The sequence below is a fragment of the Cnephaeus nilssonii genome (genome assembly GCF_951640355.1).
Source record: "Cnephaeus nilssonii genome assembly, chromosome: 13".
NCBI classification, from domain to species: domain Eukaryota; kingdom Metazoa; phylum Chordata; class Mammalia; order Chiroptera; family Vespertilionidae; genus Cnephaeus; species Cnephaeus nilssonii.
Genome location: NC_137084.1, coordinates 5,116,836 through 5,130,427, shown reverse-complemented (window position 1 = coordinate 5,130,427; position 13,592 = coordinate 5,116,836). Strand labels below are relative to the sequence as shown.

Sequence of the window (13,592 nt, the reverse complement as noted above, 5' to 3'; positions counted from 1 at the left end):
TCCTCACCAGCAGCACAAGGGAGATGGCATGGTGGGGCCTGGGGCAGGTGAATCAAGGGGGCTGCTCCTAGAGGGGGCTGTGAATCACACACACACACGCACACACACACACACACACAGTCCACCATGGCCCAGCTCCCTCAGCTCTTCAGGCATCTTTGGGCCTGTCAATGGGCAGCAGCCTGACTGTGCCAAGGCAGGATAACATGGGAGGTGGGAGGAGGCACAGCTTGATGCCCAGGGACCTTCCCGGCTCTGCTTGGCGCTCTGTGAGATGTGGAAGAGGCTCATTATTTGTGCTCAGTACTTAGTGTCTCCCTCTCCCTGTCTCCCAGCCTTTGCACATGCTAGGCCGTCTGTACAGAGGGCCAGTCCCTCGCCCTCTCTGTGTCTAAATTCCTTCTCATCCTTGGAAGATCCCCTCCAATGGTCCCTCCCAGACAGAATTCCTCGTTCTCCCCACTGGGAGCACTTTGGTCCTCCTTCTGTAGGGCACTTCCCACATGGTGGAGTCCAAGGCCTGTCTGTCTCCCCTGCTGGACTTGAGTTCCTGGCCACCTTTGCTTCCTTAGGGCCTGGCATGGATCTGGCATAGAGCTGAATGAATCAAGGATGCTTGCAGGTATAAGTGATGGAGAGAAAAAAAAATGGAGAATGGATGGATGGATAGATGGACAGGTGGATAGGAAAGTGGGTGGGTGAGTGGGTGGGTGGATGGATGGATGGGTGGATATGCGTGGGTAGTGGATAAATAGGTGAATGGATGATGAACAGATGAATGGATTCCATTTTTTAAAAATATGGTGTTTATTGATTTTGAGAGAGAGAGGAAGGGAGAGAGAAATAAAAGCATCAATGAGAGAGAAACATCGATTGGCTGTCTCCTGCACAGCCCCCACTGGGGATCGAGTCCACAACCCTGACCAGGAATTGCAACTATATCTCTTGGTGAATGAGTGGATACTCAACCACTGAGCCATACCAGCTGGGCAAATGGATTCCAAATAGGGCCAGGAGATGGAGGAGGAAGTCACATTTCCAAAGAAGCGTGGGCTTCCCTTCTGTCTTCTAGAACAGCCTCCCTAAGAGTTCCCTTTCCTCCCATAAGCTGGACCCCTGCAGGCTAGATACAGGGGATTCTTGTGGGTCCCCCTTCTTCCTTTAAGGGGTCAAGTGAAGCAGGAGCGGCTAAAATGTACTGAGCTCCCACTATGTGCCGGCCACCACGCGAGTTGTTTCTATACATGTGGTCTGTAATGAAAACAGAACCACAGTTCTGTGAAATAGGTTTTAATATCCCCATTTTACAGCCAAGGAAACAGGCCAGAAAAACCAAGTGAATTGCCCCAGGTCACACTGTTTATGTAAAAAAAAAAAAAGGGATTTATTTTACTTTTTAGAAAATATATTTTTATTGATTTCAGAGAGGAAGGGAGAGAGAAAGGAAGATAGAAACATCAATGAGAGAGAATCATGGATCCGCTGCCTCCCGCACACCCCTTACTTGGGGATCGAGTCTGAAACCCAGGCATGTGCCCTGACCGGGAGCCAAACCTTGACCTTCCAGTTCATAGGTCGATGCGCAGCGCTGAACCAGGAGCTGGGTGGAAGGATGGGATTTAAACTCAAACCTGCTCAAGCAGCCAGTGCTGGATGTGCTGGAAATCAAATGACAGCGAGGAGGCAGAGGCAGGGATGACACGCAGCAGGCGCAGCCCTGTCTGGACACGGGCTCGGAGTCCTGGCTTGGCCTCTGTTTTACTGAGCACCTGGGTCCCTCTCTGGGCCTCAGTGTCCCTGTGCGGAGGTAATGCCCCGGGAGGCCTTTTCCAGGTGAATGATACAGACACTGGGGGGTGTGAACAGCTCCAGGCCCTCCCTGCAGGGCTTTCCCTCACTCTCCCTGATAGCGTGGAAGCCAAAGGGCAGGGCCATCCTGGGGTAATGGTTATCTAGGCCTGACACCCCATCTATAAGAAGCCACCCTAGCTGGCCAAGACTCCACAGGATGCAGTGGGTGAAGGTGCTTGGGGGAGTTGTGGGGGCCGCTGCCCTCTTGGGGCTAGGGATCATCCTGGGCCACTTTGCCATCCCCAAGGCAGCCAACCCGCCAGCGTCCGGTGCCTCAGCCTTCCAGGACCTGGACCCAGAGATCCTTGAGACCGTCATGGGGCAGCTGGATGCCAGCAGGATCCGTGAGAACCTTAGGTGAGAGGCCTATCTACCGGCCCCTTCTGTTTGCCAGAGGCCCCTCCCTGAGCCTGGGCCTGCCCCCCTCTGCCCCCCTGCAGAGAGCTCTCCAGGGAGCCGCACCTGGCCTCCAGCCCCCAGGACGAGGCGCTGGTGCAGCTGCTGCTGCGGCGCTGGCGGGACCCAGAGTCAGGTCTGGACTCGGCGGAGGCATCCAGCTACGAGGTGCTGCTGTCCTTCCCCAGCCAGGAGCAGCCGAACCACGTGGCCATTGGTGAGGTCCGGCCCCGCTGGCTTAGGGATGCCTGTGGGGTGGGGAGCTGTGGGGCCCAAGGGCGATACCTCAGGCACATACCTCGGGCATGAACCTCATACCTTGGTTGCAGGCTCGACTGTAAGCTCCTAACACTGCCCCCCTTCCACAGTGGGTCCCACTGGGGACATCCTCTTCTCCTGTCGCCAGAGCGAAGAGAACCTGACTGGGGAGCAGGGGGGTCCTGATGTGGTGCCACCCTATGCTGCCTACGCTCCCCCCGGAACCCCACAGGTGGGCCTAGAATACACCCTCCCACTGGCATGGCCCAGCTGCCCCGGCTCCCACTCCAGCTTCTCCCATCCTGACTCAGGGGCAGTTGAGAAAATGTCTCAACTGGGGCTCAGCTCCCCAACCCCAGAGTTTACTCAGCTCCACACTCCATTGCTACTTGTATCGCCCATCTCTTAGTAACTCAACAAATACTAATGGCTCCCGCTCAAGGCCGGGCCAGATAATGGTACCTGGACACCAGGAAACCAGATGGGACTGACCTTGGGGAGCTTACAATGGAAACCCTTTATCCTGCCACCCAGCTGTCCCTCTCCTTCCCCACTCCATCTTCCCTGGGCCTGGCTCTAAGGGTCACCTCCTCTTGGGACTAGGGCCTCCTCGTCTACGCCAACTGGGGCTCAGAAGAAGACTTTAAGGAGCTACAGGCTCAGGGCATCCAACTCAAAGGCACCATCGCCCTGACCCGCTACGGGGGTGTAGGACGCGGGGCCAAGGTGAGCAGCGGCCCCCAGTGCAGGGTGCTGGGTGCGGGGAGGGGCGCAGCAGTGGACGGGAGGAAGTGTGGGGAAGGGGAAGAAGCAATATTGAGTGGTGGGGTGAGCTGTATTGTGTTAGACCACTGATGTGCTGTGTGACCTTGGATGCCTCCCCTAACCTCTCTGAGCCTCATTAGGCAACATTTTCAGCTTTGATATTTTAGGAGTCTAAGACCTCCTGTGAAGTAATTCTTCCCAACATTCAACTTAAATACCTCCAGCTGCCCTCCCCACAACCTGCTTCTTTTCACTTAAAAATTTTGACTAAATATTACATGTCTATAGTTTAAAAAATTTAAAAATATATACAGGTATAGCGCGCAAGAGAGTGTTTAATGGATATGGAATTGCAGATTTGCAAGACGAAAAGAGTTCCAGAGATGCATGGTGGTAATAATTGCACAATAATATGAATGTATTTAACACCACTGAGCGGTACACTTTAAAATGGTTAAGACAGCCTAGCCGGTTTGGCTCAGTGGATAGAGCATCAGCCCTCGAACTGAAGGGTCCCAGGTTCGCTTCTGGCTAAGGGCACATACCTCCACTGCAGGCTCAATCCCTGGCCCTGGTCAGGGTGCCTGCGGGAGGTAACCCATTGATGTGTCTCTCTCACATCGATGTTTCTCTCTCTGTATCTCTCCCCCTCCCTTCCACTCTCTCTAAAAATCAATTTTAAAAATCCATGGGGGAGGGTTAACAATAAAATAAAATAAAGTGGTTTAGATAATAAGTTTTATGTTGTGTGTACTTGATCATAGTTTTTAAAGAAGTGCCCATAATAAGAGCTGAAAAAAATAAAAAGGGGAGAAAAGAACAGAATAAAAGGGGGTGGGGACAGGCATGATGGGATTTCCCGTTTAAAGAAACACCGTCTGAAATGAAAAGTTCTCCTGTGAGCCCATCCTCCGAAGAGGCCGCCACTCTCCGGCTCCTGGGATACCCACCCAGCGTTCCCTCTGGAGGAAACAAACTCTGTCCTGTGCTGCCTTTTGGAAAGGCACAGTTCTGTTTTTGTTGTAGCCAGATGTACTACTTTATCCGCCTTTAAGTGTACAAGGCAGTGGCATTAAGAACATTCACAAAATGGGGCAGTCACCAGCAGCAGCCACGCCCAGGACTCTGGCTCCACTCCAGATGAAACTGTCCTCACAAACTAACTCTCCTCAGCCCTGGTAGCCTCTATCCACCTTTCTGTCTCTCTGAATTTGCCTGTTCTTGGTATCTCGTGTAAGAGAAATCATACGGTGTTTGTTCTTTTATGTCTGCCTTATTTCCCTTGGCATAATGTTTTCAAGGTTCATCAGTGTTGTATCAGCATCTCCTTCCTTTTGAGGCTGAATGATTCGTTATATACCACATTTTGCTTATTCATCCATCCGTCGATGGCCCCTTGGGTTGTTTCTACCTTTTGGTGATTGTGAACAGTGCTGCTATGAACATGGGTGTGCAGAACATCCTTGCTCTTTTATACAGCTGCACAGTATTTATGGGGCGCGGCTACAGGGTTGGGACAGGTTCAAGCCTTGGACTAATGAGAGGTCACAGTCCTCTCATCGCCACGTGCAAGTCCCAGCTTGGAGGGCAGAGCCCCACGTGTCTAAGTGATACAGGCTGCAAGTAAACAAAGCTTGATCCGGTGCATGTAATTGAGTAGGATCGAAACCCATGAGAATGTTGTAAACATCTTGACCACACCCTTACTTTGCCTCGAGGCATCTGCTATAAAATAAAGACAGGCTTGTAGTCCGTGGAACTGTCTCTCAGGAAGCAGAGTCCCACCCAGACCCAGCTCTCATTCTCTTGTGTGTGTTTTTTAAATATATTTTATTGATTTTTTTTACAGAGAGGAAGGGAGAGGGAGAGAGAAACACTGATCAGCTGCCTCCTGCACACCTCCTACTGGGGATGTGCCCGCAACCAAGGTACATGCCCTTGACTAGAATCGAACTCAGGACCCTTCAGTCCACAGGCGGAGGCTCTATCCACTGAGCCAAACCGGTCAGGGCTCTCTTTTCTAAGCCTTTCAGCCGCCCCCACTCAGGGTCTCTGAACCTGGTGGAGCTGGTGAGGCACATACGGCGCCCTGGGGCTGAGTATGCCATGGCCGTGCCAGCCCACCACAAGCATTCCCTTGTGAGATGCTTCCACTTATTCAACCAGCCCCCCACCCCCACCCCCATAAGCACTGGCTTGCCTATGTCCAAGCAGAACTGCAATAAATGACTTGGGTTAGCATCATCCTGCCAGTGGGAAGATAGATCTGTCCTGGCTTCCACAGCCAGAACAATAGGTGTGCATCCTCCTCACCCCTCCCCTAAACATAGCCTCCTCCTTCACCTCCTCCTCCTCCTCCTCCTCCTTCTCCTCCTCCTGCAGGCTGTGAACGCTGCCAAGCACGAGGTGGCTGGGGTGCTGGTGTATACAGACCCCGCAGACATCAATGACGGGCATAGCTTGCCCAACGAGACCTTCCCGCACTCCTGGCACCTGCCTCCCTCTGGGGTGGAACGAGGCTCCTACTATGAGTATTTTGGGGACCCCCTGACTCCCTACCTTCCAGCCAACCCCTCTTCCTTTCGCCTGGACCCAGCCAATGCCTCCGGATTTCCCCCAATTCCCATTCAGCCCATTGGCTTTGAGGATGCCAAAGTCCTTCTCTGGTGAGCTTGTGCCCTGGGGTCTCCTGCCCATCCTCCAATGGCCTCCAAGTTTCTACCCATATTTGCTCTGAAGGCTCTCCCTCTCCTCCCCAGTAACCTCCAGGGACCCTCAGCCCCGGCTGCCTGGCAGGGGGCGCTGGGCTGTGACTACAAGTTGGGCCCGGGCTTCCAGCCTGGTGGCGTCTTCGCAGGCAGGTGAGCTGGGCCCCTCCTCCCTCAACTCCTCTCCCCTCCCTCGTTATGCTTCCCTGACCCTGAGTTTCCCCTCTGCCCACTTCAAGGCCTGGCCTTCCCCTTACTTCTCTCCCAAGCTCTCCCTTGACTCCAAAATGTCTGTCTTGACTTTGGGGAACCAGTGAGACAGCTGTGTGGCCCACAAGTCCCTGTGGGGTACCCCTGCTTTATCTCAGACCTCCACTCTCCAGCCGCCCCCTCTGTTGAGCACACCAAGCTTACTCCCAAATCAGGGTCTCCGCACTTGCTGTTCCCTCTGCTGGGAACACCCTTCCGGGCGCTCCTGCCATTCCTGCTGCCAGGGAGCCTCTCACACGTCCACTGCAGTTGGTTGCTTCCTGGTGGTCTGGCTCGGGAGAGGGAGGCCCCTAGTGCGGTGCCGGCTACACCAAGTATCTGATAAGCACGGAGGGAGGGAGGGAGGGCGGGCACCAAGGAAAAGGAGAACAGGAATCAGAAGAGCTGGGCTCTCGCCTTACTGTCTCTCCTGGTACTTCTGGGCACGTGATCTTGCCTGTCCTATTCCGCCCTGGCCTCAGTTTCTCTTGCACTGGGGCAGAGAGCGGGGCGGTGGACGTGGGGGTGGGGGAGCGGGGCCAACACTGCCGTCCCCTTCACTCCGCAGCCAGGTGAACGTGAGTGTTCACAACCGCCTGGAGCTGCGCAACTCCTCCAACGTCCTGGGGATCATCCGCGGGGCTGTGGAGCCTGGTGAGCCCCCAGGAGCATCCCTGCTCTGAGCCCCTGACTGCGCCCCCTCCACCCTGCCTGGCCGACCCACCCTCTTCTCTGGTTTCTGATTCTGCTCCTCCCGCCAGACCGCTATGTGCTCTATGGAAACCACCGGGACAGCTGGGTGCACGGGGCCGTGGACCCCAGCAGTGGCACCGCGGTCCTCCTGGAGCTCTCCCGCGTCCTGGGGGCCCTGCTCAAGAAGGGTGAGGCCCGCCCCTCACCCAGGGCTCTCCCCCGGAGGGCGCCTCCAAACCCACTCCTTCCTAGCTCTGGACTTCCTGTCCACCTCCTGTCTCATTCTCCCGTGCCCACTTGTGCCTGAGGGCCCTGGAGGCAGACACGCGTGGACACCAGCCCTGGCCTCGAGTAGCCCAGTAGGGTACAGGGAACGGAACGGGCCATTGATGAATTCGTACAGTAGCTTCTGAGGCCTGTTGTGCCCCTGGATGGAAGGAGGCTGGGATGCCGCTGTGAGCAAGGCGGTGTCCAGGCTCTGCCTCCGCGAGCTTCCGCCCACTTGAGGCAGGAATGACAGTCCTTAGCTCAGCAGATATGTCTCGGTGCCACTACATGTCAGGCCGGTTCTAAGCACCGGGGGTCCCACAGTGAACCCCCAGAGCGCCTGCATGTGATGACAATTGGGATGGGCTATAAAGAAACGTATCTGAGGGGCTTTCCAGGTGCAAGTCGGAGGGCAGTTCGGGAAAGGAGAAGGTAATGTATGGTCGCCAGGTGAAGACTGTGGGCCAGTGTTTCTAGGATGATGGGTGGAGAAGGGAGTTGGAGGTGGAGGGTCAGGAGGCCTTCTCAAGCATGCCTCTAGCGAAAAGGGAGGCTGGGCGTCTGGGTAAGGGACCACCTGACTGAGGGATACTGGTGCTGGGGGCAATGTTGGGGTGGTGGTGGGGTGTCACAGCAGAGGAGGGAGCCTCTGGGAAGACTTGGCTGGAGAGGTACCAGGACCTACCTCCAGCCCTCCGTCCTCTCCACATCCCCAGCCTTTCTGTGAGTCACCCCAGGATCTGGGGACCTCTGCCCTCTAACCCTTTACCCCTTCCCCAGGCATCTGGCGTCCCCGCAGATCGATCGTGTTTGCGAGCTGGGGGGCAGAGGAGTTTGGGCTCATTGGCTCCACAGAATTCACGGAGGTGAGTGAGCCTCCAGGGTAGGCGATCAAGGGGGTCCCGGGCCGGGCAGTGCCGGGCTGACGTCCCCCTCCCCGCAGGAGTTCTTCAGCAAGCTGCAGGAGCGCGCCGTGGCCTACATCAACGTGGACATCTCGGTGTTCGGTATGGGGGAGACTGGGCTGACTGGGGGGGGGGGGGGAATAAAGGGGCTGGGGTCAGGATAGAGCCCTTCTCCGGTCCTCCCACAGCCAACGCCACCCTGAGGGCGCAGGGGACGCCCCCGGTCCAAAGCGTCATCTTCTCCGCAGCCAAACAGGTGAAGGGGGCGGGGCTACATGGGTGGGCGGGGCTGGGACTGGCACTTACTGTAGGGGCTGGGGTGGGACTGAGCCTGGAGGCGGGCCTTGTGGGACCCGCAGGACTGTGCGTTGGCTGGAGACTAGGGTGGGCCGGGCCGAGGACCCGTTCAATGTTGGGTCGGGGAGGGGCCCACCCCGAGACTAGATTCCCCTCTGGTCAGGTCCCCGCACCAGGCCCTGGCAGCCTCAGCGTCTACGACAACTGGATCCGGTATTTCAACCGTAGCAGTCCAGTGTATGGCCTGGTCCCCAGGTGAACCCGGGGCTGGGGCCGGGACCGGGGCCCCGGGTGGGCGGGCCGGCCCAGCAGCCTCTAGCCCATCCATCTTCCTTCCCGCAGCTTGGGCTCCCTGGGTGCCGGCAGCGACTATGCACCCTTCATTCACTTCCTGGGCATCTCCTCCATGGACATCGCCTACACCTATGACCGGGTGAGCGGCACCGCTCCGTCTCCCAGCTCTAGACTTTGCTCCACTCGCCGCCCCCTCCTCTCCTGGCTTCTCTAGAGCAGTCTGAAGCAGGCTCCATCACTCAGTAGCTGTGCTACCTCGGCCAACTTTCTTCTCTGATAATCTGCTTATGCTCATCTAACATCAAATTTAAGACACTATTGACTGTAAGATGCACTATTATGATATGCACTATTCGGGGCGGGGGGGACTGCACTGCCAATTAGGTGTAGAATAACATTGACTGTAAGCATCTTGATTCCAGAATCCTTAAAAGATGAAAAAAAGTTTATCTCAGAATAGATTAAATGACAATGTAAAAGAGGACAACTCATGGCATTGGTGTGAGAGTGCAATGAGATGGGTGCATACAGAATACCCAGCCTGTGTCTCCACAAGTAGTCGCTCCCCTTCCTGACCTGGGTAGTGAGCTAGATTTAATCCTGTCTCACTCCAAAGCTCCGGGCTCTTCTTCATGTGAAACAGGAAACTGGCACCTGACCCAGCTCTGCCACTTATTAGCTGTGTGATAGCAGGCAGGTTACTTAACCTCCCTGAGCATGTTTCTTCTATGAAGTGGGAATTCTAAAACTACCTCATGGACGGGGCAGTGATTTGAGGGAATGTGTCTACATTGTAGCTCACTGTAGGTACACCTCCTCCCACTTCCCATCTCAAGCCTGTCACCTCTGGACTTTGTTTCTCCAGAGCAAGACCTCTGCCCGGATCTACCCCACCTACCACACAGCTTTCGACACCTTTGGTTACGTGGACAAGTTTGTGGACCCCGGTGAGGACAGGGTCAAGAGCATCCTGAGGCTAGGGAGGATGGGCTGAAGACTGAGCCCTGGCCTTGTCGCCCTCTCTGCAGGCTTCAGCAGCCACCAGGCCGTGGCCAGGACGGCGGGGAACGTGCTCCTTCGGCTCAGTGACAGCCTTTTCCTGCCTCTCAATGTCAGTGACTACAGTGAGACCCTCCGAAGCTTCCTGCAGGTTGCCCAGCAGTTCTTCGGGGCCCTGCTGGAGCACCACAGCATCAGCCTGGGTACGAAGGCCCCCTGACAAGAGGCACGGGGAAGCCTGCACCCCCCGGGCTAATATGCTGGCTGTACCCACAGGGCCTCTGGTGACGGCAGTGGAGAAGTTCGAGGGGGCAGCTGTGGCCTTGGGCCAACACATATCAGCGCTGCAGAAGGGCACCTTCGAGTGAGCAAGGGCAGCAAGCGGGTGTCTGGGAGGGTGGCATCCAGGGCAAGATGCAGGCTGGCAGCTGGGCTGCTGGCTCCAGAGTGACTAGCGAGTCCTGCCACCTCCAGCCCCCTGCAGGTACGGATGCTCAATGACCAGCTGATGCTCCTGGAAAGGGCCTTCCTGAACCCGCGAGCCTTCCCAGAGCAACGCTACTATAGGTGAGCCTGTCCCAAAGCTCTTGGGAGGTGCAGTGGGGTGAGGCTGGGTCATGGGCACCGAGGGAGGAGAATGTCAGCATTTCACTGGCCTTTAAGGGAACCAGGCTCAAAGGAAGGGATGCAAATCAGTCACGGTCACCCTGGGACTAGAATTTACGTCTTCTACCAAGAGCCGCAGCTTTTAGAGGCAGTGGGAGGTGCTTTTATGCCCAGCTCTATACGGGAGCTGAGCCCATTCCAGGCTGAAGCAAATAACCCTGATGCTCCCTATTTCTCCTGTTAGCCACGTGCTCTGGGCGCCTCTTAACAGCTTCGCAGATACATTCCCGGGCCTGGCCGATGCCTGTCTCAGGGCCTTGAACACAGACCCAGGATCTGCGGCCTGGGCTGAGGTGCAGAGGCAGCTCAGCATTGTGGTGGTGGCCCTGGAGGGTGCAGCAGCCACCCTGAGGCCCGTGGCTGACCTCTGACCCCAGCCCTCCTTCCTCAGCTCACCACTACCCCCCCTTTATCTGAACCCTCTCCCACTCCAGTTTTCTTTGGGTGTCCCAGTCTTCCCTGATGCCAAGAGAGGTCATGACTATGGGATCCTTTCAATCTCTGGGGCAACAGCTCAGGGCCCTACCAGTTGTGGTCACCTGAGGGGAGTGACAAGCCCTGAATGAATCTCCCTCATCCTGGCTCTTGGTTGACAGAGGGTAAAGGAGGCAGGGATGGTGGGAATGGCAAAACCCTCAATTGCTCTTGGTGGTGGGTGGGTGAGGATAGTACACATGCCAACCTTAGATGCCAGCTCAGAGCCCACCAGGGCTACTCCTCAGGGACCAGCAGGGAAACTGAGGCTCAGGGTAAACAGGGCCTTGTCCACTCTGGGTTCCTCCACCCTCATACCTCACACTTCTCAACTCCTTCCTGCCCTTCCCCAAATAAATCAAGCCTAGCTATTGTCCTTACAAAACAAGTTCCTTTTATTGTGTGGGAATCGTGAGAAAAGGAGCCTGAGTGTTCAGACCCAGCTCTGGGAGACGGCACAGTCCCTCCTTACTCAAGGGGCTTGGAGCTGTCCCCACCCACCTCTTCCTCCTCCGCCATGACTACTTCCTCCAAGGAGCGCCCTCCAAGCTTGCTTCCCACCAGCACCTGGCAGGTCCCCGCTGGCGGCAGCCCGTCCTCAGTGTAGTAACCCCTCTGGAACACAACTCTGTCCTGTCCCACCAAGGGCAGTCCATGGGCCTGGCACAGGTCCCGTGCCTCCTCGGGGCCATCCAGGGCCAGCAGGCGGACCATGTATCCCAGGGGTAAGGTCTGGCCCTTGGGGGTGCTCAGGGCACGAGCGAGGCAGGCCAGGGCTCTGCGGCGGGCGTGGCCCACGTGGCACTGCACGGCACAGCTCTGCAGGTATGGCAGGGTCCGGAGCAGGCGGAACAGGCGGGCAGCATTGCCTTCCCGGAAGGCTGCGTCCACAGCCAGGGCTGTGCGTAGGGCTGGGCAGGAGCGCAGGGCAGCTGGCAGCCGCAGAACACTGTGAAGGGCCTCCACGGAGCCTGTGAGGGCAGAAAGCTGGGATGAGGCCCAGATGAGTCCTTCCAGGCCCAGGCCCAGCTTTCATCCCATCCGCTTCTGCCTCCCTCCCCCACCCGAGCACCCAGGGCCTCCAGGCCTCCACCAAGCCCATCTCCCCACCTCAGTCCGGCTACCATCCCACCTGGCCACGCCCCTCCCCTAGGCCAAGTGCACCCTCACCTTTTCCCATCAGTCCTTCCTGAGACATAGCTGACTGAGGTTGCCCTTTCAAACAGTTTGGATCCTTCTAATAAAGCGAAGCAGTGTTTATGGATGAGGGGAAAAGGCCCAGATGATTTAACAACTTGCCTGAGACTTGAACTGTCCTACAGTTCAGATGTAGTAGAACCAGTGCAATCAAATCCAAGTTTTCTGACTTGAAACCCAGTTCTTTCTCCACTGCCCTACCTGCCCCACAGATCAGGGCACCGGCTCGGCCACACCTTCCCTGTCCCTTTGGCAAGGCCATTTCTTCGAGGAGATACTGCCCCTGCTTCCCTTCTAAAAGAATCGGACACTTGGAACCTTTGGCCACTTTTGGAAGCTGAGGCTTCTGACCCGTTAGTGGGTTGTGAAGTCAACAGCATTTTATTACATTTAAATAGACTATTACTTATTAGAATGCACCATCCATCCACAGAAAGGATCTAAAAGTCTTGGTTGGTGGATCTTGTGCTTTGACTTGACACACATTTAAGAGGCAGGGAGGGGGAGAGGGCTAAGGGTGAGATTTTGAAGCTTCTCTTTCCTTCCCGGCATCCACTGTCCACATACAGGATACCACACCGCCGCGTACTGTCCCGCCGCTGGGCCCCGACTCACCCAGGTTATAGAGCAGAAAGAGGCCCTGGAAGGCGGCCTGGCGGGGGTGCGGCCCTGCACCCTGCGCGTAGCAGCGCCGCAGCGAACCGAAGCCCTCCTGCACCTGGGCCTGCAGCAGCACCGGGTCCACTAGCCCGTACGCTGCATTGGGCCGGAGCTGCGCCACCACGGCCAGCAGCACAGCCAGCGCCGCCTCCAGCACCGCCGCTGACTCGGCGTCGCCCGCGCTCTGCAGGGCCAGGTCCAGACGCACGGCGCGCAGCCGGTCCGCCACGAAGCTGGCCACCTCCGCGCGGGATGCGTCGGTGCGCTCCGCCACCTCACTGGCCAAATAGCGCACCGTGGCCAGCAGCACGGCCGGCGGACGGAGCTGGCTCGGCTGGGGCCGGACCTTGCCGGCGGCTGGCCGGCTGTACTCCTTCACAGCGCGCTGCGGGTCAGCGCGGGGCCAGTTCCCGCAGCACCCCGGCGCCACCTCGAAGCGGTGCAGGCGGCCCTCCTTCTCGCGTCGGGCGCGCTCGGAGGCTGGGCACATGTCCGGGCAGGTGCCCACGGGCAGCTCGCAGCCGGACATGGTGGGCTGGGGAGAGAGGATGGGCGCTCAGCATCCCGAGGACAGCGGCGGCCCCTCGCCCCATTCTGCAGGAAGTGGGGGGCACGCCGAGCCCGACAGAGGACCGGAGAAGACGGGGCGGGGTGTAAACGTCCCCGCCGGCGTCGGCAACCGCCCTCCTCTCACCGAGTCAGTTGCTTCCCATAAAGCTCGGAGCAGGCTTCCCGAGATGCACTGCGTTGTAGTTCCGTGCGGCACGCTCAGGACCGCAAATGCCCCCATAATGCGCCGCGCTCAGCCTGGGCCACTCCCATGATGCACCGGCTTGTAGTCCCTCCCACAACCAATCGCTTTGCAGCGGGGCGGGCAGGAGCAGAGCCACGCCTTCCCAGCATCCTGCGCACA

The 13,592-nt window shown here is 57.3% G+C and overlaps 2 protein-coding genes across 2 annotated transcripts; one reads left to right on the top strand and one right to left on the bottom strand.

Annotated features, from left to right (window-relative positions):
• Window positions 1-2,008: 2,008 nt before the first annotated feature.
• NAALADL1 (N-acetylated alpha-linked acidic dipeptidase like 1) lies at window positions 2,009-10,773 on the top strand (the record flags this gene model as incomplete). Its single annotated transcript, XM_079787950.1, has 18 exons — window positions 2,009-2,208; window positions 2,292-2,464; window positions 2,616-2,737; window positions 3,109-3,231; window positions 5,653-5,936; window positions 6,030-6,131; window positions 6,796-6,881; window positions 6,989-7,108; window positions 7,968-8,053; window positions 8,131-8,194; window positions 8,281-8,348; window positions 8,553-8,644; window positions 8,732-8,822; window positions 9,549-9,630; window positions 9,712-9,885; window positions 9,959-10,046; window positions 10,157-10,249; window positions 10,533-10,773. The coding sequence occupies 18 exons, from the start codon at window positions 2,009-2,011 to the stop codon at window positions 10,717-10,719; spliced, it is 2,235 nt and encodes a 744-aa protein (XP_079644076.1). The 3' UTR covers window positions 10,720-10,773.
• Window positions 10,774-10,847: 74 nt separating this feature from the next.
• On the bottom strand, window positions 10,848-13,475 carry SAC3D1 (SAC3 domain containing 1). The gene is made up of 3 exons (XM_079787951.1): window positions 13,374-13,475; window positions 12,635-13,214; window positions 10,848-11,793 (listed from the first exon to the last, which is right to left on the bottom strand). The coding sequence occupies exons 1-3, from the start codon at window positions 13,467-13,469 to the stop codon at window positions 11,291-11,293; spliced, it is 1,179 nt and encodes a 392-aa protein (XP_079644077.1). The 5' UTR covers window positions 13,470-13,475; the 3' UTR covers window positions 10,848-11,290.
• Between the last annotated feature and the right edge of the window lie 117 nt (window positions 13,476-13,592).

Bases quoted from the DNA above. Each gene is read 5' to 3' on its own strand.
- SAC3D1 (XM_079787951.1), bottom strand. From the start codon at position 13,469: ATGGGGGCATTTGCGGTCCTGAGCGTGCCGCACGGAACTACAACGCAG. The intron at 13,215-13,373 runs GTGAGAGGAGGG...CTCTCTCCCCAG, and splicing joins TATGGGAAGCAACTGACTCG to CCCACCATGTCCGGCTGCGA. The intron at 11,794-12,634 runs GTGAGTCGGGGC...CTGCCCTCACAG, and splicing joins CTTTCTGCTCTATAACCTGG to GCTCCGTGGAGGCCCTTCAC.